The following is a 26,552-nucleotide window of genomic DNA, read 5'->3' on the forward strand; positions in this document are numbered from 1 at the left end:
TCCCAAATGAACAAATGACTCCTGCAAGTACTGGGATTAACTATAAAACCATTCATGTGGGCTGGGGATAGAAGTTCAGTGGGTAAAGTGTTGAGGACTTGGGTTTGATTCCCAGAGGCCACATTAAAAAAAAAAAAAAAAAAAAGGCGGTGTGTGGTAGCACCTACATGTCTTAACTGCTAAGCCATCTCTCTAGTCCTGACTTAAAAAAAAAAAAAAAAAAAAAAAAAAAAGGTTTTTGAGGTAAGGTCTCACTCTAGGCCAAGCTGACCTGGAATTCATTATGTAGTCTCAGGGTGGCTTGGAACTCATGGTGATCCTCCTACCTCTGCCTCCCAAGTGCTGGGACTAAAGGCATGTGCCACCATGCCTGGCTTCACCTTTAGTATTTTTATATTTATTTGAGAGAGTGAGTGAGAGAAATAGAGAAAGAATGGGCACACTAGAGCCTCTAGCCACTGCAAACTAATTCTACATGTGTGTGCCACCTTGTATATCTGGCTTATGTGGGGTATCAGAGAATCAAACCTGAGCCCTTAGGCGTCGCAGGCAAGCGCCTTAACTGCTGAACCATCTCTCCAGCCCCATATTCAGCATTTTAACAGCTTTTCCTGTTTGACCCCCTCTGCCTCCCATTCATTAGGCTGCTACCTTGAATTTAGAGCAAAACTGGAAAACTTTAGTCACCATGTGACCTAGTAGAGGCAGGTACTTGAAAGTAAGGAAGAGGGTGTAATGTGGGTATAGAAAAAAGAGTTATCAATAGATTGAAATGTTTATAACATTTATTAAAGTACAAAAGTGTTAGAATTCAGCTATACAGGAAAACATAATAAATATTTACAAAAACATTGATAACACACATAACAACACAGAAAGGACTTAATAGGGTTTACAAATGTTTATTATGGAGCCTCCCTAAAATGAACCTAATGGCCCATAGCTGAGCATGGTATTCATACAACAGCTCAGATCTCTGAGCAAACATCCCCCCTCCCATAACCTCATGCTCCCAAGACATTTGTTCTTTTGAGATTCTGCATAAGGGAGTGTGGGGAGAAAAGTTGAGGCAGGCATATATTTGGCCCAATTTTCTTCATCCTACTCACTGTTGAGGTCACACAGACATAGCCATGGTGATTTTCTCCAGCTTCTGATAACATTCAAAAGGATATGAGTAACTTCTCATTGCTTGAACAAAATGCATCGCATAATAGAGTGAGCAGAATATTTGTACTATGTTCTATGTGTTGGAATACTACCTATAAAACTAAAACTACATACAAGAAATCATACTATCTCATATTTAGTGAAAATAGGGAAGAAGGCAGAGTGACTTTTAAGTGTCCCAGTTTTAGGTTAATGAATGATCAAGAAATTTTTATGCTGAAGCAACGATATAATAACCTCTGGAGGATTTAAAAACCAGATTTTAAAGACCAAAGAAAATACACATAAAAACAGATAAAGTGAGAAGAAAACAGTGTCCACAAGAAGTCACCATTTTGACAGCACGCTGTATAAAAAACTAAATGCCACATAGACGCTAGTCACTAATTCATTGTTTCGTAAAATATTTCCCCAAACTAAATTTAGAGGGGAGGAAATGAACTTCAAGTAACTTTAAAACCAGTCAGGCTCTGTAAAAATCATTCCTTAAAATGACTTCTTTTTAAAATAGATCATCCTCATCTGACTCTTCCAGGTACTTAATAGGTTTCTTTGCTCGCACGGACTTTGCTCGAGGAGCCACAGATGGGTCCACATCCAGATGGAAATCTTCACTCTCTCCCTTGGGTTTCTAAAGAAAAAAAAAAAAATCCAAGTAATTTGCATAGTGTCATCTCAAAGAATGTTCCATCTTCTAAGTAATAATCAGCCCAAAGCATTTATCTTTTTGACTGATATATTTAAATCTGTTACAACTATATATGATAAAATGAGTGGGGCATGGTGATGCACACCTTTAATCCCAGCACTCGGGAGGCAGAGGCAGGAGGATCACTGTGAGTTCAAGGCCACCCTGAGATTACATAATGAATTCAAGGTCAGCCTGGACTAGAGTGAAACCCTACCTTGAAAAACCAAAATAACAACATCAAAAAAACAAATGAATTATGGAATTTCCTTTTTTTCTTTTCAAGATAGGGTCTCATGTATGTAGCCTAGTTGGCCTGGAACTCACTATGTAGCTGAGCATGACCTTGAACTCCTAATCTTTCTGTCTCAACCTCTCTAGTATTGGGATTACAGGGGTATACCAACATGCCTGTTTTTTTTTTTTTTCCTGGGGGGGAGGGGTTGGTTAAGGTAGGTGGCCCAGGCTGACCTGGAATTCAGTATGTAGTCTTAGGGTGGCCTCAAACTCCCGGTGATCTGCCTAGCTCTGCCTCTCAACTGCTGGGATTAGAGGTGTGTGTCACCATGCCTTGTTCTTGAAGTGCTAGGGATTGAACCCAGGGTATCATGTATGTTAGGCAAGCATCCTTAGCTGCTAAATTTATTTTCTTAAGAGTATATGAAATTAGGAGCAAAAGCTTAGGTCGATGTCACTTTTCAGGAAGAAACTTCAGAGGAAGCACAAAAGGCCAGCTGTCAGCAGAAATGTATGTTCAGCTAACAGTATATTTGATTTATACCTGTTGGTAGATCAATAAAGGCATTGGCAACATCTTTCTCAAAAAAAAAAAAAAAAAAAAACAGGGATGCATACCTTGCTCGTATGAGCTTTAGAAACAAGTTTCTCAAAATTAGAGTCAGAATCATCAGAAGTAGATGGCTTCCTTTTGCGTTGATTTTTGGGTTTGGCAGGATTAGGCTTTTGTGGGACATCAGACTTCAAGGTTGATTGTGATTTGACTCCTTTTGGTTCAGCCCTTTTTTTGGTAACAGCAGTGGAAGTGGAAGACTGGCCTGTAAAAGTCAGCGTAGGTGTTCATCATGGTTATCCTTATCACACTGTGAACATCTTTAGTAACTTGATGACAGAGGAAAAAATAATCCAACGGAGTCAAAATATGTTAGCAAATCTGAGCACTTAATTTCTTTTCTACCCACCCCTCCCACCCAAGGTAGGTTCTCAATCTAGCCCAATCTGATCTGGAACTTACTCTGGCTTGGCCTGGTTTAAGGTAGCTGATCACTAGACATCTCTAACCCAACCTCTCTTTCCCTTTCCTTCCCTTTTTTGAGGTAGGGTCTCACTTTAGCCCAGGTTGACCTTGAACTCACAGCAACCCTCTACCTCTGCCTCCTGAGTGCTGGAATTAAAGGAGTTTATTGCTACACTGGGAATAATTTCTTTTAGAGACATCTCATGTAGCTTGGCTAGCCTGGAACTCACTATGTAGCTAAGGGTCACCTTGAAGTTTTTATTTTTTTAAAGTTATTTTGTATATTTATTTATTTGAGAAAGAGACAACGAGAAAGAGGCAGACAGAGAGTAAGTATTGGTGGGCCAGGGCATCCTGCCATTGCAAACAAACTCCAGATGTATGCATCACCTAGTACATCTGGTTTTATGTGGGTACTGGGAATCAAACGGGGGTATCATACTTTGCAAGAAAGCACCTTTAACCACTAAGCCATCTCTCCAGCCCCTAGCCTTACTTTTTGTTGCTGTCTTCTTCACTGTCACATTCTTTTTAGAAGGTGGCTTTGAAATTTCAGCTTCAGCTGCGAAGTCAGCAGCAGGAAGGTTTAGAGAAGGTGGTTCATTGTCCTTAACATTATCAGTTTCAAGGTTAACTACTACAAAAAGAAAGGAAAATTGCACATATAAGCAACACAGGAAAATTTGTTTTGTTTTGTCCCTGATATGTATTACTAATTTATCTTTGTTCTTTCACTCTAGCTGAGGCCGACCTGGAATTCACTCTGTAGTCCCAGGCTGGCCTCCAACTCAGTTCCTCTTACCCTTGCTTCACAAGTGCTGGGGTTAAACGCATGCACCACCATGCCCAGCCCTAATTTATCTTTTGTGAATTAAAAAAAAAAAAAATTTTTCTTTTAACTTATTTGAGAGAGAGTGTGAAAGAGGCAGATAGAGAGAATAGGTGTTCCAGGGCCTCCAGCCACTGTAAACAAACCCCCAACAACATGGCCCACTTTGTGCATCTGGCTTTATGTGGGTATTGGGAGATTGTACCTGGCTTTGTAAGCAAGTGCCATAAATACTAAGCCATCTCTCCAGCTCTTATAAAATTTATACATATATATATATATATATATATGTATAAATTTTTTTTTTTTGAGGCAGGGTCTTGCTCTAGTCCAGGCTGACCTCAAATAACAATCCTCCTACCTCTGCTTCCCGAGTACTGGAATCAAAGGCATGTGCCACCACACCTGGCTCCCTTGTGAAGTATTTTAAACACTCTTAGAACTCTATTTATTTATGTGTGTGTGAAAGACAGAAAGTGGCAGATAGAGAGAGAATGGGCACGCAAAGGCCTCTTCTCTAGCCATTGCAAATGAACTCCAGATGATGCGCCCCCTTGTGCATCTGGCTTACTGTGGGTCCTGGGGAATCGAACCAAGGTCCTTAGGCTTCATAGGCAAACGCTTTAACTGCTAAGTCATTTCCCCAGCCCTTACAACTCTATTTTATAGTTGTTTGTAATTTCTGGATTCTTCATCAGCAATAATATGATTAAAATTCATTTATGTAGTGTATGTGAGGGTTAGTGTACAAGTGGAATTCAGAGAACAGCTTTTGGGTTTGTCCTTGCCTTCCATCTCATTTGAAGCTGGGTTTCTCCATGTTCACCTTTTCCTTTGTGAGCTTTTAGGAAATTCTCTTGTTTCTACCTCCCTTATTGCTATAAGCGCATTAGGAATATAGAAGCCCATTGGTTTTCAGCTTTTATGTGGGGTCTCGGGATCTGAAATCAGGTACTTAAGTTGTGTGACCCATCTCCCAGACACATTAAAAACTATATATATATGCCGGGTGTGGTGGTGCATGTCTTTAATCCCAGCACTCGGGAGGCAGAGGTAGGAGGATCACCATGAGTTCGAGGCCACCCTGAGACTACATAGTGAATTCCAGGTCAGCCTGGACTAGAGTGAAACTCTACCTTGAAACACAAAACAAAAAAAAGTGTGTGTGTATAAATATATGATATAATATATATATACACACATACACATATATACATATATATGATGTATTTATTTGAGAGAAAGAGAATGGGGAATGTCCAGATTATGTGTGTGTATAGGTGCACCAGGGTCTCTTGCCACTGCAATCACATGTCTGCCTGGCTTTATGTGGGTGGCCGAGGAATTGAACCCAGGCATCCAGGCTTTGCAAGCAAGTGCATTTATTGGCTGAATCATCTCCTTGTGCCCAAGCCATGGTTTTTAAATTTTTTTTATTTTATGAGAGAGCGAGAGAGAATGCACTATGAATACTTTTGGCATATTAAATGTGGAATCTCTCTTATGTGCAAAACCAAACACAATGAACAATAGCAATAGAATATTAATAGGAACTCAAGTTTATCTGTTTAGAGGCAGGGTCTCACTTTAGCTCAGGCTGATCTGTAACTCTGTTGCCTAGGCTCTAACCCATGGTGAACCTCTTATCTCAGCCTCCCAAGTGTTGAGATTATAGGTGAGAGCTACCATATCCACCTCAGGTTTATTTTTAAAATATTTTTAATTATTTATTTATTTGACAGAGAAAGAGGGAGAAAGTGAAAGAATGGGTGTGCCAGGGCCTCCAGTCACTGTAAATGAACTCCAGATGTGTAAGCCTCCTTGTGCACATGGCTAACATGGGTCCTGGGGAATCAAACCAAGGTCCTTTAGCTTTGCAGGCAAACACTTTAGCCGCTAAGTGATCTCTCCAGCCCCTCAAGTTTATTTTCCAATGAAGTTCTTGGATAATGCATTCAAGATTAAAATCTACATGGACTTGAGTGTCCCATGAGGGACGATGTCTTAATATGCTTACTTAATACATACCTGACATGGTGCTTTTCTGTGGTTTCACTTTTTTAATATTTCTAGAATTAAAAAAAAAAACATTCTGATAACCAGTTCTGAATGTGTCAAAAACCAATCTTGATACATGTGAGGGAATTCACATCTGGTACTGTAAACTACTCAGAAGCAAGTAGCTAGGGCAATCATGGCCTCTAGGAAGGAAGATAGTACTATTTGTTTTGCTAAATGGACATGCTATGCTCATCAAACTGCCACCTTCTAAATGTTAATGTCTATGCCATAAAGTAATGTTGCTCTCAGTTTTCAGAGAAGCTTCTTTTTGTAGTGGACAGCAGTTAATGCAGACTTAGGCACACCTTCAGTCCCAGCACTCGGGAGGCAGAGGTAGGAGGATCACCATGAGTTTGAGGCCATTCTGAGACTACATAGTGAATTCCAGGTCAGCCTGGATTAGAATGAGACCCTACCTTGAAAAAACTAGTCAAAGTGCTGAGAAAAAGTGAATGTTGAGTACTAAGTCCTAAAAGGGACATCTATATCATCTTCTCCAAGGCTCAGAAAACATTGCAGAATAAGGGGTAGAAAGAATACAGGAGCCAAAAGAATGGGGAGAAGTGCTGTGGCATGCTGACTTTTGGACATAACATGGCTGTTATAGCCACTGCATTCTTGAGCTCACAGCAGCTGTAATTACTAGTATAACACCTGCACAAGATTGGGTCCATCAACATTTCATCATAAATGGTTTTTGGGGAAGTGAGGAGACATTTTCTTCAGTGGTGTAGCCCTCATAAGTTGTCCATGCTCTGGTAAATAACCCCTGACCCATGTTCATGCAAGCAAAACTACTCAATGGACCACACACACAACCACTTCTCCAAAACCCATCCAAATAGAAGTGGATTTAGCTAGGAAGAAGGGACTCACTAAGAGTGGGGAGGGGACAAGAGAAGGTAGTAGGGGGTAAATATTTTCAAAATACATTATATAAAATATATCAGATACATGTATGAAATGGTTAAAAACTTTTAAGATTATGAAATAAAATCCGTATTAGATAAAATACTTACTTTTGGGGAGTTTCAGTCTTAGGTGGACTAGGATCTGATGGCAAAAAATCTTTATCTTGATCTTTTTCACTAAAATCTGAGAATTCTTTATCAGAATCCAAATCCATTGTGTATTTTGTTTTTGCTGTTACAAACATATAAAAGAGAGCAATAAATCAGAACATTTAAGTGTAGACTGATGTAACATTTAGGGAATACGAATACAGTTTAGCTGGGTGTGGTGGTACAACCTTTTAATTCCAGCACTTGGAAGGCAGAGAGGAAGGAGGATTGCTGTGAGTTTGAGGCTAGCCAGAGACTACATAATGAATTCCAAGTCAGCCTGGGCTATAGCAAGACCTTACCTCAAAAAACAATAGATAAAGCAGAATAAACCGGAGTGGTAGGGCACGCCTTTAATCCCAGCACTTGGGAGGCAGAGATAAGAGTATTGCTACCTCTGACCTCGAGGCCACCCTGAGATTGCATAGTGAATTCCAGGTCAGCCCGGACTAGAGACTGTATCTTGGAACCCTCCTCCAAAAAAAAAAAAAAAAAAAAAAAAAACAACCCACCAAAGACAAAACAGAATAAGGTTCAGTTTAATCTCCTGCAAAATATTTCACTTTTTAAAAAATTTAACTTGCTGCTGCTCTAAGGGACAATTCCTGGGATTAATAACCTGAAGTTATGGCCATTCAAATCTTACAAAATATCTAAGATGTTCTTCAGTTTTCCTTACTTGAAGCTCTCCGTGGCTCTACTTCTCGTGGAGGGACAGCAAAATCACTTTCAGTATTGCTCACATCTGATTCAGAATCAGACCATGGGTTTCGGCTTTTTCCTTTTTTGATAGTTTTAAAAGGCAATGTAGTTTGTTTCTTTGCCATGGCACCTACAAGGGAGATAAATTAACCAGATCTGTATATACTTAGATTTCTTCACATCATTCACCTGACCTTCAAATATCGTTGAGCACTGAGATAATGCTAGGAATACAATGACGAGTGGAGAAGCTTCTTTTTTTTTTTTTTTTAATTTTTATTAGCATTTTCCATGATTATAAAAAAATATCCCATGGAAATCCCCCCACACACTTTCCCCTTTGAAATTCCATTCTCCATCATATTACCACCCCATCTCAATCATTGTCTTCTGTTCTTGTATATGTGTGCCCAACCTAAGAAATACTAGTAAGATAATCAAGGCTATCTTGAGAGCAGAGGGCATGCCAGAGCCCCTTGCCAGTGCAAAAGAACTCCAGAGGCATGTGTCATTTGTGTATGTGGCTTTATGCTACTGGGGAATTGAACCTGGGCCAGCAGGCTTTGCAAGTGAGCATGTTGAACTGTTGAGCTATTTCCTTAGCTTCATCAATTCTACATATAGCTTAATGGAATAGAATTGTTGAGAACCTACAAGTAAATTTTAACATTTTCCACTGCAAATGAACTCCAGACGTATACACCACCTTGTTCATCTGGCTTTATGTGGGTACTGGGGAACTGAACCTGGGTCCTTAGGCTTAGCAGGCAAGTACCTTAAACCACTGAGCCCATAAAATTTGGAAGCAGGGACTCCTAAATTCTTCTCTTTAAAATATTTTATTTATTTACTTGCACAGAAAGAGAGAATGAAGTCAAGATGCATGTGCCACTTTGTGTATCTGGTTTTCTGTGAGTATGGGGGAACTGAATCCAGGTCATTAGGCTTTGCAGGCAAGTGCCTTAACTGCTGAGCTAACTCTCTAAGCCCTCCTAAACTCTGTTCAATTTATATTCCACAGTAGTGGAACTGTGGAATTGCAGGTGTGCACCACCACCTGTACTTAGTGGCCTCAACTTGGTATGTAGTTAAGGATGACTCTTAAGTGCTGAGATTACAAGTGTGCACTACCAACTTCAGGTTGTATGTTACTGGGAAACCAAACTTAGGGCTTTGTGCATGCTAGGCAAATACCCTACCAATTCAGCTATGTACCCAGACCAAGTCAATTATATTTTCACAAAGGTGAAAATTAATTTAATTTAATGGGAAAGTTATTTTTCAATATATGGTACAAGGACACTTGGATAGCCACATAAAAAAAATGAAGTTAGATTCCTTCTTTATATTATATACAAAAATAAACTCGAAGTAGATCATAGATCTAAGAAAATATCAGCTGGGCGTGGTGGCACATGCCTTTATTCCCAGCACTTGGAAGGCAGAGGTAGGAATGCTGTGAGTTCAAGATCACCCTGAGACTACATAGTAAGTTCTAGGCCAGCTTGGTCTAGGGCAAAATTCTAACTTGAAAAACATAAATAAAACAAAACAATCCAAAAAAGCATTAAAAAAAAAGGTTTATGCACTAGAACCTTGTATTAGCTACAAAGTGAAACCTTTTATTTATTTATTTATTTTTGAGGGGGAGGGGTTTCAAGGTAGGGTCTCACTCTAGCTCAGGCTGACCTGGAATTCACTTATTTACTGTATAGTCTCAGGGTGACCTTGAACTCATGGCAATCTTACCACCTCTGCCTCCTGATTGCTGGGATTAAAAGGCATGTGCCACCATGCCTGGCTGAAATCCATTTTTAAAAATTTTATTATTTAATTTTATCTAGGGGCAGGTGGGTGGGTGGGGTGGAGAACTGGTGTGCCAGGGCCTCACCCACTGCAATTGAACTCCAAACACTTGTGCCACTTAGTGGGCATGTACAACCTTGCACTTGCCTCACCTTTGTGTGTCTGGCTTAGGTAGCATCTGGAGAGTTGAACATGGATCCTTAAGGTTTGCAGGCAGGTACCTTAACCACTAGACCATGTCTCTAGCTCCATAGTGAAATCTAATACATTATTTGGTTATTTTCTTTGATCCCAATTAAGGAATTTTTCTTTTTGAGGTAGGGTCTTGCTCTAGGCCCAAGCTGACCTGAAATTAGTCTCAGGCTGGCCTAAAACTCACAAGTGATCCTCCTACCTCAGTTTCCCAAGTGCTGGTATTAAAGGTGCACACAACCACACCTGGCTCAATTAAGGAATTTGTTATTAATACAAAATAACTCATAAAATATAAAGGACAATTAAAAATTTAAATATAATTCAGACATAGTCCTCTTTTATGTTATTTAGTGCAACTCCTTGAAAGCACATTGAACATTTATGTAGAATGTACTAACAATTTAATCTCAAGTATGTATCACATTCCCTAAAATGTTATAATACCTGGTTCTTTTTTCTGTTTCTTCTGTATTCTTTGTTTTAGGCCTTCTAGTTCCATACCATCCTCATTAGACATTCCCTCAGTATTTTCACTCTATAAAAAACAAAAAAGCCACAAAACAAAAAAATGTAGGAAGACAAAATGCTTGTGTCACATCAGCGTTTGGAATGAGGTAAAGTAAAATATTCAAATATGTATACATATATACATATGTGGAAAGTAACAACACTCTTTGTTTTAAGAGCTCTGGACAAAGGTATGACTTTTTCAAGATATTTAAGTATTTGGACACATCAGGGCCTCCAGCCACTGCAAACGAACTCCAGACGCGTGTGCCCCCTTGTGCATCTGGCTTACGTGGGTCCTGGGGAATCGAGCCTCGAACCTAGGTCCTTAGGCTTCACAGGCAAGCGTTTAACCGCTAAGCCATCTCTCCAGCCCCATTTGTTAAGTTTTAAGTAGATTTTTTTTTTGAGGTAGGATCTCACTGTGGCCCAGGCTCATTTACACTGCATTATATAGTCTTAGGCTAGCCTTGAGCTCACGGCAATCCTCCTACCTCTGCCTCCAGAATGCTGAGAATAAAGTGTGCACAACCATGGCCAGCTTTAAGTAGAATTTACTTTAGTATTTCATGTACAATGTTTTTAAGATAATTTACCTTAATTTTCTTTTTAATTTTCTTTTCTGCTCCTGCTTTCATTTCCATGGTCACTTGAGGAATGACTCTTTTTCCTTGGGGAGAAGGCAGAGCTTCAGCCATCTGCATTTTTTTCCCCTTTGCTTTCCCTCCTTTTCCAGAAAGTCCTACTTGTTGATCTTGTTTTTCCTTGGCTTCAACAGCCTACATAAGGGACATAAGAAAGCAAGTTTATGTATTTATTTATGTTTTTTGAAGTAGGGTCTTTCACTATGTAGTTTCAGGGTGGCCTTGAATTCAATGTGATCCTCCTACCTCTGCCTCCCAAATGCTGGAATTGAAGGTGTGTGCCTCCACACCTGGACCCCTTTTTTGGAGGGTCTCATTCTAGACCAGGCTCACCTGGAATTCACTCTGTAGTTTCAGGGTGGCCTTGAATTTAAGGCATTCTCCCTACCTCTGCCTCCCAGCTGATGGCACCAAAAGCATGTGCCACCATGCCCAGCAGAGACTGTTTTATATATAACCCTATTACATAACTGTTGTGAAGAGGAAACAGTGTTAAAGGATAAAAGACAGCAGATACATATAAATTTGTAAACTCACACAAAATCATACATTAACTGATTCCAATGAATTGGATATCTTTTTTATATTTTTTGTTTTTTTGAGGAAGGGTCTACTCTAGCCCAGGCTGACCTGAACTCACGACAATCTTCCTATCTCTGCCTCCTGAGTGCTGGAATTAAAGGCGTGTGCCACCATGCCCAGCTGAACTGGATATCTATACTGGAAGTGCAGTAGTATGAATTTATATAATCTATTTAAGAAAGGCTTTTTCCAATGTTAAAACAATATTGAAAAGTAAAGTATTATTCAAAAGATTTAAGTAACAAAGGATCTTCTGGAATTATTTGAGTGGTTAGCACTAAAAGTAAATTGGTTTTGTTTTTATAAGCTAATTTAGGAGATTGGGTTGGTCTTCTCCACATTCAAGCTCTATTTTCTCAGTCCTAGAGGTTCTTTTCTATTTGATTTTTTTTTTTTTGGGTGTTTTTTTTTTTTGAGGGAGGGTCTCACTCTGGTCCAGGCTGACCTGGACTTAACTCTGTAGTCTCAGGGTGGCCTTGAACTCACTGCAATCCTCCTACCTCTGCCTCCCGAGTGCTGGGATTAAAGGTGTGCGCCACCACGCCCGGCTCTATTTGATTTTGTAAAAAATATTTTATTTTTATCTGTTTGAGAGATACAGAAATAGGCAGGGAGAGACAGAGAGAGAGAGATAGAGAATGGGCATGCCAGGGCCTCTATCCACTGCAAATGAACTCCAGACATGTATGCCCTCTTGTGCATCTGATGTATGTGGGTCTTGGGGAGTCAAACCTGGGTCCTTTGGCTTTGCATACCAGCCCAAATTTTCTTTTTTGTTTGTTTGTTTGTTTGTGTTGTTTTTTGAAGTAGGGTCTCACTCTAGCCCAGGCTGACCTGGAATTCACTATGTAGTCTCAGGGTGGCCTCAAACTCATGGTGCTTCCCAAGTGCTGGGATTAAAGGCATGTGCCATTACACCCTGCTTCTATTTGATTTTTATCAAAAAAGTAACTCATGGGGCTTGTGGCGAGATGGCTAAGTGGTTAAGGCGCTTGCTTATAAAGCCTAAGAACTCACTTGTGAATCTCCAGGTCCCAAATAAGCCAGACACAGTGATTCAAGTGTGCAATGTTAAGTATGCACACAAGGGTGCGCACGCATCTGGAGTTCATTTGCAGCTGCTGAAGGCCCTGACATACCTTTCTTTCCTTTTCCTTGCCCCCATCCCCAAAGGTAGGTCTTGCTCCATGTCTAGGCTTTTCTGGAATTCACTATGTACCCTCAGGGTGGCCTTGAACTCAGAGTGATCCTACCTCTGCCTGTTGAGTACTGGGACTAAAGGCATACCCATCATACTTAGCTTTTCTTTCTTTCTTAAAAAAAAAAAACTTTATTAATTTATTTACTAAGGGCGTGGGGAGAAAGAGAGAACAGGTATGTCAGGGCCTCCTGTCACTGCAAACACTCCAGATGCATGCACGAGAGAACTGAACCTGGGCTGTTAGGCTTTGCAAATAAGTGCCTTGAACTGCCGAGTCATCACTTCCAACACTCCCTTTCTTCTTTTTTAAAATCTATTTTGTTTATTTGAGTAAAAGAGAATGGGAGCCCTAGGGCTTCCAGCCACTGCAAATGAACTCCAGATGCATGTACCCCCTTGTGCATCTGGCTTATGTGGGTGCTGGGGAACTGAACCTGGATCCTTTGGCTTTGCAGGCAAATGCCTTAACTGCTAAGCATTCCTCCAGCCTTTTTAAAAATTATTTATTTATTTATTAAAGAGCGACAGACAGAAAGAGACTGAGAGAGAGAATGGGTGCTCCAGGGCCTCCAGCCACTGCAAAAGAACTCCAGACACGTGCGCCCCATTGCGCATTTGGCTAACGTGGGTCCTGGGGAATTGAGCCTTGAACCGGTGTCCTTAGGCTTCACAGGCAAGTGCTTAACTGCTAAACCATCTCTCCAGCCCCCCCCATCTTTTTTTGAGGTAGGGTCTCACTCTAGCTCAGGCTGACCTGGAATTCACTATGTAGTCTCAGGGTGGCATCAAATTCATGGTGATCCTCCTACCTCTAACTCTACCTCCCAAGTGCTAGGATTAAAGGCATGCACCACCACACGCAGTTTATAGCCCTTGATTTCTTTTTTTCTTTTTCTTTTTGGTTTTTCGAGGTAGGGTCTCACTCTGGTCCAGGCTGACCTGGAATTAACTATGTGGCCTCAGGGTAGCCTCGAACTCACATCTCTGCCTCCTGAGTGCTGGGATTAAAGGGCTCTCGATTTCTTGAGACAGTATCTTGTTATATACATAGTTCAGGCTGGCCTTGAACTCCCTGTGTTGCCCAGGCTGACCTCAACTTTGTGAACCCAAGAAGTGTACATTGCCACATCAACCTTTTTTCACTATTTTGGAATGTACCTTTATGCCCACTATATTCCTTCTATTGTTAATTGTGAAGTTTCTTGATAAAACAGGTATGTTGATATAATATACTACTTCATTAATAGAACCTGTGGCATAAGCATTATAAAATACAAACCTCTAGTTCGTCAATAAAAGCAGCTAAGTCTTCCTTCCACAAGTCAGATGGGCTCTTTCTCTTTAATGTATCCAGTTCTTGTTCCTTTAAAGATTATAAAAAAGCTGAGTTAATATGTGTACAACTAGCATTTTTATTTTTATTTTTTGAGGTAGGGTCTCACTCTAGCCCAGGCTGACCTGGAATTCACTATGTAATCTCAGGGTGGCCTTGAACTCATGATGAGTCCTCCTACCTCTGCCTCCCAAGTGTTGGGATTAAAGGTGCGCATCATTACACCTGGCCAAATAGCATTTTCATATAGCACACAGCTGTAATTTCTAGGTACTGTTAAAACAATGTAAAGTAGAATGTACCACCCCATCTATACCTTACCTTTTCATTTCTTTGTTTGCACAGTTCATCTTTCTTTTCCTTGGTTAGATACCATAGAGGCATATCAAGAAGGTAATTAAAGGTTGGTCCAGAATCTGTTACAGAGTCACTCTTTTCACTGTTTTCATTGTCACTGTCTTCATTTTCTTCTTCTTCTGGAATCTAAAGGATGAATTAATATGTAGACTAGAAAATGTGAGACTTAAGTATATATGGTTCTCAGTTTTGAACTTCTGATCTCGAGACATAAGGGAATACACTTATGCTGTTTTAAGTCAATAAATAAACATGGAGTTTAACAAAAGTTCAGACCAAGAAATTACCTTTTGCTGAGCTTCTTTCCAGGCTTTCACAGGATCTGAATCATATCCTCTCTGAATCAGAACTTTTATTAATTCTTTTTTAGGTTTATTTTCTATTAAAAAAATATATAAACAGATAATGGCTTTGAGCAATATTGAAAAACAACAACAGGGTCTTTCCACATTGTCAGGACTATAACTGGAAATTCAATTGTCTGTCTTGTACATTCCTTCCTCTCTCTCCCTTTTCTTCTTTCTCTTTCTATGTTATTTTCAAGGCAGGGTCTCAGTCTGGTCCTAGACTGGCCTCAAACTCTTGGCAATCCTCCCACGTCGGCCTTCCAAAGCTGAGATTACAAGCATATGCCACCACACCTGGTTTCTTTTATACATTTCTATATTTTGATATACAGACATTTTCTCTGTATAACATTGACAAATGTAAATTACTGGGGAAGTCAAATAATATATAAGGTTGGATTCTACTCATAATTCAAGAATGGAAGAGAATCAAACCTTTATTTCTGACAAGGCTTTACCTCAATTACAATCTCTGGTTTTTTACTTCAATACTTTACTGGGCAAGTTTAAAATATATTTCTATTTATTTTATGAGAGAATGAATTGGGTGCATCAGGGCCTCTAGCCATTGCAAATAGACACATGTATCATCTTGTACATTTGGCTTTATGTGAGTACTGGGAAATTGAACCTGGGTCCTCAGGCATTGCAAGTAAGTGCTGTAACCACTAAGGCATCTTGCCAGCCCAGAACTCTCCCTCTTGGTCCACTGTATCACAAAAAGAGCTTCAAGAAGGTGGGATGGCTGGTGGTGATCTCCTTCCATTTTATGGTTAGGTTCAGACTCCAAGTTCACCCAGTAAATTGGTGGCAGAACTGGGTTCAGTTACCATAAAGGGATGTTTTTATTGCCACTACCCAAAGACTGATTTCTCTCAGTTATGGTGCTGCATAATACATTTGTTCCCCTCATCCCTCTCAATACCTGTTGCAATCAATTTATTATAGTTTGAAAGAAAGTAAAAATGATCAATAACAACACAGTTTTGGAGTTTCAACTTGCATCAATTAACTTAACTATAACTTACACATTTAGACTCTGATTATTCATTCCTCATGAAAACTGGATATTTTAGCCTTGCCTTAAGTAATAACATCTGATTTGTACAAGTGGCTTTATGTGGGTATTGGGGCAATTAACCTGGGCTGTCAGGCTTTGCAAGTAAGCACCTATAACTGCTGCACCATCTCTCCAGCTCGTTAGTGATTTTTGGATATATGAAAAAAAAAAAAAACCAACTCATTACTATAAAGTTAAACATTTGTTTAACATTGTGTTATAAAAAAATTAGCCTAACTTATACTATCATGTTTTGGGATTTGCTACTCTGACTCATTAAAATTAACTGGCTTTTCTAGTTGGACCTGTCAGAGTTATACTATTTCTTTCAATCTTTTAGTGTGTATTTGCAAAGCATGTATGGTATGTTATGTGTACAGATGCTCACATGCAGAGGCCAGAGGTGTCCCACAGCTAGTTTTTGCCAGCCCCAGTGATTCTCTGGTCTGTGCTCCCCATAGAGTTGTGGTTACAGCCAAGCATGACCATCCTTAGCTTTGTGTAGGTACGGGAGAATTCACACTCAGTGGTTTCAGGCCTTTCACTTGCAGGGCAGTCTTAGCCACTGAGTCATATATCTCTCATCTCTAATCTTCCTTATATTATGGCTTTAGTTAAGATTCTTTTCCTTCCTAGTCACTTAAAACTTTTGAGTTAATTGCTTATGAGCTTTCTAGAAAACAAAACTTCTCTAAGACAATGCTTTCAGTCTTATAGTTATTTACTTACAAGCCATCTGTAACTTTCTTTTGTTTTCTATCAGATTTCCTGTCCCTTTTTGTGATCCATCAGTTTATACAAGCTCTTTTTTTTTTTTTTTTTTTGAGAGAAAGAGGGTCTTATATATCTCAGTCTGGCTTCAAAATCATGATCTAGCTAGCCGTTGTAGCACATGCCTTTAATCCTAACATTCAGTAGGCAGAGGTAGGAGGATCACTGTAAGTTTGATGTCAACCGAGGACTACAGAGTGAGTTTCAGGTCAGCCTGGGTAAGATTAAAACCCTACCATGTTACATACCTAACCCTATACAAGGTCTTTTAGTTCTCTATTTTCTTCTTGTATAGACAACAACTAAATAAATCTTGAAAAAAAGTGCTCAATCTAGGAAGTTGAAGGTATATCTCCATGACAGGGTATAGTTGTTAGCATGCATAGAACCCTGGATTTAATCTCCACTACCACAAAAACTAACAAAACAATTCCAGGAAAAGCTATCTTTTCAAATGTTACATACTTAATCAGATGTCTACATACCAATGACTATTTTTCCATCTATTTTCTCTAATATGAAACGAGCCTGATTGTTCAGTTTAGCAGATTCTGCACCAAGCATGCCTAGAAGCCATTCTTTTCTTAATCCGTAATATTTAAGCCTGAGTTCAAAGAAGTCTCTTAGAATATCCAACACAGTGTCATATTTCTTTAAACAGCCTACATGGTCAAAAAGTACCTGGAAAAGATTAGAACCAAGAAACAATTATAAAATAGCCTAAGAAGTCCTTTAAAATTGATTCTTAGCAGGGCGTGGTAGTGCATGCCTTTAATCCCAGCACTCGGGAGGCACAGGTAGGAGGATCACTGTGAGTTCAAGGCCATCCTGAGTCTACATAGTGAATTCTAGGTCAGCCTGAGCTAGAGTGAGACCCTACCTGGAAAAAAACAAAAACAAAAACAAACAAATAAAAATTGATTCTCAGCTGGGGTGTAGTGATGCACACCTTTAATCCCAGCACTCAGGAGGCAGAGGTAGGAGGATTGTGATGAGTTGGAGGCCACCCTGAGATATATAATGAATTATATAGGTCAGCCTGGGGTAGAGTGAGACCCTACCTCTAAAAACAAAAACAAGGGGCTGGAGAGATGGCTAAAGGACCCAGGTCTGACTCCCCAGGACCCACCTAAGCTCGATGCACAAAGGGTAGCACACATCTGGAGTTCATTTGCAATGGCTGGAGGACCTGGTGCCCATTCTTTCTCTACCTGCCTATGTCTGTATCTCTCTCAAATAAATAAGTAAAAATATTAAAAAAGACACAAAAACAAAAGCCAGGTGTAGTGGCATACACCTTTTATCCCAGCACGTGGGAGGCAGAGGTCGGAGAATCATTGTGAGTTCAAGGCCACCCTGAGACTACATAGGTCAGCCTGAGCTAGATGACCAAGATAAACAAAAAAGTTCTTCATCTCTTTTATTTTTTTTTATTTTTTATTAACATTTTCCATGATTATAAAATATATCCCATGGTAATTCCCTCCTTCCCCACCCTCACACTTTCCCATTTGAAATTCCATTCTCCATCATATTACCTCCCCATTACAATCATTGTAATTACATATATACAACATCAACCTATTAAGTATCCTCTTCCCTTCCTTTCTTTACCCTTTATGTCTCCCTTTTCCCTTGCTGGCCTCTGCTACTAAGTATTTTCCTTCTCACGCAGAAGCCCAATCATCTGTAGCTAGGATCCACATATGAGAGAGAACATGTGGCGCTTGGCTTTCTGGGCCTGGTTTACCTCACTTTTTCCTTCATTTTTTTTTCAGGGGGTGTGGACAAGACGTCACTATGTAGCCCAGGCTGGCCTTGAACTCATTGATCCTCCTGCTTGATCTTGAGCACCGGGATTACAGGTGTGTATTAACATGCCCAGTGATATTAACCTTGAAACATAATCATCTCTTATAAAACAAGACATACCATAGAGTTGCAAGTGAGACTAGTTTGGAGCTTGAAGACTTTATGTAGTCCAACTCTCTCTGCCTCTGCCAGTTTTTCTTCAGTCATCTTGACAACAAACTTCACAGTGGTATCTGTATGGTATTCCCTATAGTCTGTTATAAGAGGTGGTGTCTTCTCAGTGCCATTCAACATGGGCTCCAGAACCTGTTCTTTGTAGGTCTAAAGGAAAATAAACCCTGTTTTTCAGAGTCTTCTAAATAGTTAACAGCAAGATTAGTCTTTCTCATGAAGATACTGTCCACTCCCACCCACAATTACCTACCTGGGTCCATGTTCGGATGGGAAGCTCTGAGATTTCAATGGTTGTTGAATTAAGAATAGCTACTTCACCATTAATCACATATTGATTTGAAGCCAGTTCTTCAATAGTTCCCTTAAAGTTCTTGTAACTTGGAAGCTATATTGCCATTAAAAAGGGAATATTTTCTAAATGTGATACTCAAAAGATAGAAATAAGGTATTCAACAATAAGTCTAAAGTATTAAATAAAAGTTATATTTTCATGCTCTTGAATCATATAGAATACTCTACTGAAATGTTAGGAAAAAGAGTTCATAGCATACAGAATAGTTACCATTGGCAAAGGTTCTTCTCCATCCATCAAACGCCTGATGTTATTTACAACCTCACGAACATCAAAGTTGGGTATTTTGCAAGACCACCCAGTTCCAATACCTTCAGCTCCATTTATCAACACCATGGGTATAATAGGAATATACCATTCAGGTTCAACACGTTGGTTGTCATCATATAAGAACTTTAATGTGTGATCATCTTTTGGTGGAAATACTAACCGAGCCAAAGGGCTAAAGAAAACAAAGAAGTCATTTTACATAAATAGTGGCTTTGACAATTTTTTAAGACAGACATGGGTTACCACGTACCTACACATGAAAATTTCCTTACCTTTATTTACTGAGAAATATATATTATCAATAGTCATTAAACATGTCCTATGTGTCAGATATTGGGGACATAAAGTCTTAGCCTTCAAGGGACTCAAATCTAGTATAGAGATATGACAATGAACATATATTTTGTAGGTTGGGAGGCTAAATGCTAAGAAGGAAAATCAAAATAGGAAAGATTACAAGGGTGCTAGGAACTGACTGTGGTAGCAATGCATCCATAATCCCAGCACCTGGAGAGGCAGAAATAGTAGAATTTCAAGTTTGAGATCTACCTGGGCTACACAAATTCAAAAATCCAAATCAAATCAAACAACAAGAACAACAAAAGAAGCCAGGAATAGCCAAGCATGGTGATGCATGCATCCTTTTAATCCCAGCCCTCCAGAGGCAGAGAGGGAGTAAGATTGCTGCAAGTTCAAAGTCAGCCTAGGCTAGAGAAAGACCCTACTTCAAAAAAACAAAATAAAGAAGCCAGGGGGCTGGAGAGATGGCTTAGTGGTTAAGCACTTGCCTGTGAAGCCTGAGGACCCTGGTTCAAGGCTTGATTCCCCAGGACCCACGTTAGCCATATGCACAAAGGGCGCACACGTCTGTAGTTTGTTTGCAGTGGCTGGAGGCCCTCGTGCGCCCATTCTCTCACTCTCTGCCTCTTTCTCTCTGTCTGTCACTCTCAAATAAGTAAATAAAAATAAAAACATTAAAAAAAAAAAAACAGCAGCAGCCAGGTATGAGGCATGCAACTATACTCTCAGCTACTTGGGAGGTTCAGGCAGGAGGATCATTTGAACCCAAAAGATTGAAGATGACTTGGGCAACACAATGAAATCCCATCTTTTTTAAAAAATATTTTATTTTGGGCTGGAGGATGGCTTAGTTGTTAAGGCGTCTGGAGTTCATTTGCAGTGGCTGGAGACCTTGGCGTGCCCATTCTCTCTCTCCCTTTTTCTCTGTCAAATAAATAAAATATTAAAATAATTTTTTATTTTATTTATTTATTTGAGAGAGGGAAAGAGGCAGAGAGAGAGCAAGAGAGAATGGGTGCACCAGGGCCTCCAGCAACTGCAAACTCCGGACACAGGTGCCACCTTGTGCATCTGGCTTATGTGGGTCCTGGGGAATCAAACCGAGGTCCTTTGGCTTTGAAGGCAAGCACCTTAACTGCTAAGCAATCTCTCTGCTCCCCTCCATCTCTTTTTGCTTTTTAAAATGTTTATTTTATTCATTGATTTTTTAAAATTTTTCTTTATTTGACAGAGAGCAAGAGGGAGAAAGAGAAAAGAGAAAATGGGCACTGCCAGAGCCTCCAGCCACTGCAAACACATGTACCACGTTTGCATCTGGCTTACGTGGGTCCTGGGGAATAGAACTGAGGTCCTTAGCTTTACAGGCAAGTGCTTTGACAGCTCCGCCATCCTTCTAGCCCTGACATTCCATCTCCTAAAAAAATAATTACATGGGGGAAGGGAGGGTATTACCATGGTATATTTAAAAAAATTTTTTTTTGGTTTATTTTTATTTATTTATTTGAGAGTGACAGACAGAGAAGGAGGCAGAGAGAGAGAGAGAATGGGCATGCCAGGGCTTCCAGCCACTGCAGATGAATTCCAGATGTGTGCGCCCCCTTGAGCATCTGGCTAACGTGGGTCCTGGGGAACTGAGCCTTGAATCGGGGTCCTTAGGCTTCACAGACAAGCGCTTAACCGCTAAGCCATCTCTCTAGCCCAGGATATTGTTTATAATCATGGAAAATGTTAATAAAAATTGAGAGAAAAAAATTACAAGAATTAGGTAGACCCTTTCTAATAGGATTACATTTAAACAGAGAGAAAAACAGAGGGAATGAACCTTGTGTATGTTATAGGCAGTCTGAAGAGGTTAAATATGCATTGGGGAATGTTTGGGTATAGGTAGAAGCCAGAATTGATGAACAGAGACAGTATGAGAATAAAAAGATATAGGGAATAAGGGTACATACAGATCATGTAAGGTGTGATTAGCTAAATTTACTGAGTGGGCAGGTACAAGGTTCTGAACCAGAGTGCTTCAGAATTAATTTGTGCTATTAAAAATGATACACTGAGGGCTGGGGAAATGGCTTAGCAGTTAAGGTGTTTGCCTTCAAAGCCTAAGGACCCCGGTTTGATTCCTCAGGACCTATGTAAGCCAGATGCACAAAGGGGCACATGCATCTGGAGTTCATTTGCAGTGGCTGGAGGCCCTGGCGCAACCATTCTCTCTCACTCTCTCTCTCTGCCTGTTCCTCTGTCTCTCTCTCTCAAATAAATAAATAAAATATTAAAAGAAAAAAAAAGACATGATATAATGAGAAGACTGGTGTGGTACAGCCATTTCTTCCACATCTGGTCTCTGCACCCTTTGCAGATCTTCTAGCAGTGCCATGTTAGACCAGTGCATCCAGGTTTATGACCCCTGTGGTGTGCCAAGACCACTACAAGGAATGTCTGGGGAAGACCTTGCCATTTTCAGTGGAAAACAAGTGATGGTTACTGGCCACGATGACTGTTCACTTTGGATCTGGATTTGCAGCACCTTCTCATAGTAAGACACCAATTGCTTAAGAAATAAGGGTGTAGCCAGGTGTGGTAGCACATTTCTTTAATCTCAACACTCAAGAGGCAGAAGTAGAAGGATTGCTGTGAGTTGAAGGCCACTCTGAGACTACGTAGTATAGTGAATTCCAGGTCAGCTTGGGCTAGAATGAAATACTACCTTAAAAAACCAACAACAAAAATGGGCGGGAGGGATGACTTAGCAGTTAAGGCACTTAGCCTGGAAAGCTAAAGGACCCAGGTTTGATTCCCCAGGAACCACATAAGGCAGATGCACAAGGTGGCACATGCTTCTGGAGTTTGTTTGCAGCAGCCACCAAACCTGGCTTAATGTTATATTTAATTCATCCATTTATTTAGCAGATATGAAGAATATTTAAGGGGTACAATCCCAGAAATGAATCAGACTCTTAAACTGCTACAAGATATGCTTGTAAATAAACTAATGACTTCATGTTTAATGACTCTTCTCTAAGATAGGAATGTGATCATTGAGTATGTGCTGATTCTACTACTTGAGTAATTATTTATTTTTAATCAAAAATGTATATAATTTAACTTAAAAAAAAAAAAGAAATGATACAATGAAATAAGTGGATTAGTATCTGTATAGAAAGCGTCAAGAAAAGAAGCCAAGGATGAGCCGGGCGTGGTGAAGCACGCCTTTAGTCCAAGCACTTGGGAGGCAGAAGTAGGAGGATTGCTCTGGGTACAAGGCCGCCCTGAGATTGTGTAGTGAATTCCAGGTCAGCCTGGGCTAGAGCAAGACCCTACCATGAAAAACAAACAAATAAAACAAAGCAAAACCAAAATTCAAGGATGATTTCACGATTTTTAGTCTAACCAATTAAAAAGATAGAATTCTGTACTTTAAGCAGCATTTGGTTTAAGAATATATATATTTCTGTGTGTGTGGGAATGGCTTTTTTGAGACAGAATCTTACTGTGAGTCAGGCTGGTTTCAAATCATGATATTCCTGCCTATGCCTCATAAGTACTAGGATTATAGGCTTGCACCACCATGTCTGGTTGGCGTTGTGCTTGAGACACTTATTAGATATCCAAGTGAGAATGATAGAAGGGCAGTCACACAAGTTCAGAACTCAAAAGTGAGGTCAGAACTGGAGCTTTGAAGCTATGAGACTCCATAGTTGAGAGAGTGTGAATAACCAAAAATATCAGATAAAGAAGCCCTTGCTTAGGTGAGTACTTAGAGGTGGGAAAGAGAAAGGCACAAAGAGGCTAATAAGGAAGAGAAACACCAGAGGCAATTATGATAGAGGCCAAATTTAAGAATTTCAAGGAGGGCAGTTATTAATCACTATATTGAATGCCGCTGAAAGGTTGAAGATGAGAGTTGAAAACTTACTATTCATTAATACTGAATTTTTATATTTGGGTTTCACATTGGTTCAGAACTGAAAGTGGCAAATCATGAGAAACTGAAAGCAAACTCACCTAAGCATTGTAAAGAACTCACCTAAGCATTGTAAAGATGTATCGAGGGCTAGCAGAATCCTTGCCACCATGCAGCCTAGTTCCAAACTGACCAATGGGCTGCAAAAGGTTCAAGTTATTGCTGCCCACAAAATTCTGAGCCAAATTGATAATGGTCATCATTAGTGACATCTGGAGGGGAGAAATGATTCAGTAATTAAATCCAAAGGGTTTCTTTTTATATTTTATTTATTACTAATTAGCAAGCAGAGATAGAGAGGAGAGGGTAAGCTAGGGCTTCTTGCTCCTGCAAAGTAACTCCAAATGTACGCAACCATTTTATGAATCTGGCATTATGTGGGTACTGGGGAACTGAACCCCAGGCTGTCAAGCATCTTTAACCACTGAACCATCTCTCCAGCCCACTCCAAAGGTGTTTTAATATGTGCCTATTATTATGACACTGTGACTTTGTAAAGTTTAGATGTACCAAGTGTTTTTTCCCAGATAAATATAAAGAATAGTACCTGTGCCTGAGATTTCTTGACCATCCGAGTTCAGGGCTGATGCCTTCCAGCATTTTTAAAATCTATTAAGTCCTACTCAACTTTGAAGGGATAGTTCCTGGACTTTCATTCAGCAAACTGAAATTATTTCCACTTTTTATCTTGATCACAACACTTTGCCTCTTCCTCCCAACCTCCCTTTGCTAGGGATCAAACCAAGAGCCTTACATATGATAGCCTGTATGAATGAGCTATACCCACAGCCTCATTTTATTTTTATTCTAGCACATATAACTTGATTCTATAGTGTGTGAATTGGCTTTATGGACAAATTGAAGATATGGAACATACTTTATGTTAATTTTTATATGTCTGGTACAGGGTCAGCATTTCAGTGTTTGCTAAGTGAGTATTTATTTAGTCCTCACTATGATTTAAAAAAACACACTAAGATAACCTTTAATTTTTTAGAAACTTATAGGCAATCTAATTCAACCATAAAATTAAAAATATATGTTGTTATTAACCAAAACAATTCAAACATATATAAAAAGTGAGCCAGGTGTGGTAGCTCATGCCTTTAATCCCAGCATTTGAAAGGCAAAGGGAAGAGGATCATCACCATGAGCTCAAGGTCACCTTGAGACTACATAGTGAATTCCAGGTCAGCCTGGGCTACAGGGAGACCCTACTTGAAAAGAAAAAAAAGTCTCAAAAAATCAAAATATGGGCTGGAGAGATGCCTTAGCAGTTAAGGTGCTTGCCTGCAAAGCGTAGGAACTCAGGTTTGATTCCCCAGCACCCATGTAAGCTATATGCACAAGGTGGCATATTTGTCTAGAGTTCATTTGCAGTAGCTGGAGGCCCTGGTGCACTTACTCTCTGTCACTTCTCTCAAAATAAATAAATAAATATAAAAGAAAAAGTGAATGCTATCTTTTCCATTTCCCAGGGTTAGGTATAGTGAACAATTTGGGGTATTATCTCCTCCCCCCCATTAGTTAACAGACCTTGTATATTCTTTAGGTTAGTGTACACAATTTTCCTTAAGTACTTTCACTGAGACCAAGTACATATGTGTCTCAACTTGTAAAAAAGAATGTTCATTTTTGATGTCTAAATATTGATCTTACATTATACTCAATCTCACTAAATATCTATGAACACACAATCTTGAACATTTATAAGTATTCAAATAGGAATATCATTTCTAGAAATACAACCATTAGGTTAAAGGGTCAACTTTAACTCTATTCCCCCCACCCCTACATATATTTTGGTTTTTCAAGGTAGGGTCTTACTATAGCCCAAGCTGGAATTCACTATGTAGTCTCAGGGTGGCCTTGAACTCAAGGCAGTCCTCCTACCTCTGCCTCCCAAGTGCTGGGATTAAAGGACGCCCGGCTTCGTCAACCATATTTTATAATTTGATTTAATCTTACCAGACTGTTCTTTACTATGGATATTGTACCTTATATTTGCATGAAACATGTTGGAGAATAACTTTGCATTATGTCTACCATATGCTTTCTGAAACATTACAAACTGTGATTTTACCTCACCATGGTGATAAGAGGACATTTCTGCCACTGATCCAGCTAACTGGGCAACCTTCACTTCTCGCTTGTCATTCCTTTTGAAACAAGTAAACAAAACCTTTCTCTGACCTGGTTTCAAACCTTTAAGATAAACGAAGGGCAATCATTAGCATTCTCAATTTAACCATTTCTGGGCATAAATCACCATTTTCTGATAAAAACAGACTAACAAATTGGAACTCACCATCCACCATAGATGGGATAGATCTTTCATTATCAGAATTTGAGAACAGGATAAGTTCCTTGTTTATGAAATCATTGTATGTCAAGTAAGTGGTAGTTTGCCCATACAAATAATCCTAAGAGACCAAAGACAGTAATTGATGATTTATTTGGTTCCAAATCAAATACTTGTCTTAACAATGCTTAACACAAAAATAATGGAAACCACTCAGAATTTTCCTTTCTGTGAAAAATTTTAAGTACTTTAAAAATATAAGCAGAATTACTTTAATTAATATATACCTAAATATGTATAATAAATATAACAAATGATTTTTATTTTCATAGAAAAAGCAAACTTAACTGTTATATAGTTAGGGAAAAAGAGTACAATGTCTTTGTAATTTTTTTTTGTGGTATTTTGAGGTAGGGCCTCACTCTAGCCCAGGCTGATCTGGAACTCACTATGTAGCCTCAGGATAGCCTCGAACTCATAGCAATCATGCACCACCACACCTGGCCTGCCTTTGTAATTTTCTTTATGAACAATACATTTGCATATCAATTTTTAAAAGAATCTTTAACCCCAGCACTCGGGAGGCAGAGGTAGGAGTATTGTCATGAGTTCAAAGCCCTACCACTGCCTCCCAATTGCTGGGACTAAAGGCATGTGCCACCATGCTCAGCTGTATAGTGTATTTATATCAACTTAGAATACATATATACACACCAGTATCTGGAATTCCCAGTACTGCTAGGTTAGATCAAGACCCTACCTCAAATCATTCCCCCTCAAACCAAACAAACAAAGAAACAAACAAACAA

General features: G+C 39.5%; 1 protein-coding gene across 1 annotated transcript in view; it reads right to left on the minus strand.

Moving 5' to 3' along the window:
• Positions 1 to 767: 767 nt before the first annotated feature.
• Top2a (DNA topoisomerase II alpha) overlaps positions 768 to 26,552 on the minus strand; it is a 45,380-nt gene continuing 19,595 nt past the window's right edge. Inside the window, exons 18-35 of the mRNA XM_045158260.1 lie at positions 25,750 to 25,864; positions 25,525 to 25,646; positions 23,505 to 23,653; positions 19,118 to 19,349; positions 18,806 to 18,940; positions 18,502 to 18,702; positions 17,055 to 17,250; positions 14,679 to 14,770; positions 14,356 to 14,517; positions 13,981 to 14,064; positions 10,871 to 11,053; positions 10,212 to 10,302; positions 7,744 to 7,896; positions 7,023 to 7,146; positions 5,971 to 6,011; positions 3,610 to 3,750; positions 2,714 to 2,913; positions 768 to 1,801 (exon numbers count right to left, since the gene is read on the minus strand). Coding sequence (XP_045014195.1) covers positions 1,673 to 1,801; positions 2,714 to 2,913; positions 3,610 to 3,750; positions 5,971 to 6,011; positions 7,023 to 7,146; positions 7,744 to 7,896; positions 10,212 to 10,302; positions 10,871 to 11,053; positions 13,981 to 14,064; positions 14,356 to 14,517; positions 14,679 to 14,770; positions 17,055 to 17,250; positions 18,502 to 18,702; positions 18,806 to 18,940; positions 19,118 to 19,349; positions 23,505 to 23,653; positions 25,525 to 25,646; positions 25,750 to 25,864 — 2,550 coding nt within the window. The 3' untranslated portion in view covers positions 768 to 1,672. The remainder of the gene's footprint in view (positions 1,802 to 2,713; positions 2,914 to 3,609; positions 3,751 to 5,970; positions 6,012 to 7,022; positions 7,147 to 7,743; positions 7,897 to 10,211; positions 10,303 to 10,870; positions 11,054 to 13,980; positions 14,065 to 14,355; positions 14,518 to 14,678; positions 14,771 to 17,054; positions 17,251 to 18,501; positions 18,703 to 18,805; positions 18,941 to 19,117; positions 19,350 to 23,504; positions 23,654 to 25,524; positions 25,647 to 25,749; positions 25,865 to 26,552) is intronic.

Source organism: Jaculus jaculus, chromosome 9 (assembly GCF_020740685.1).
Source record: "Jaculus jaculus isolate mJacJac1 chromosome 9, mJacJac1.mat.Y.cur, whole genome shotgun sequence".
NCBI classification, from domain to species: domain Eukaryota; kingdom Metazoa; phylum Chordata; class Mammalia; order Rodentia; family Dipodidae; genus Jaculus; species Jaculus jaculus.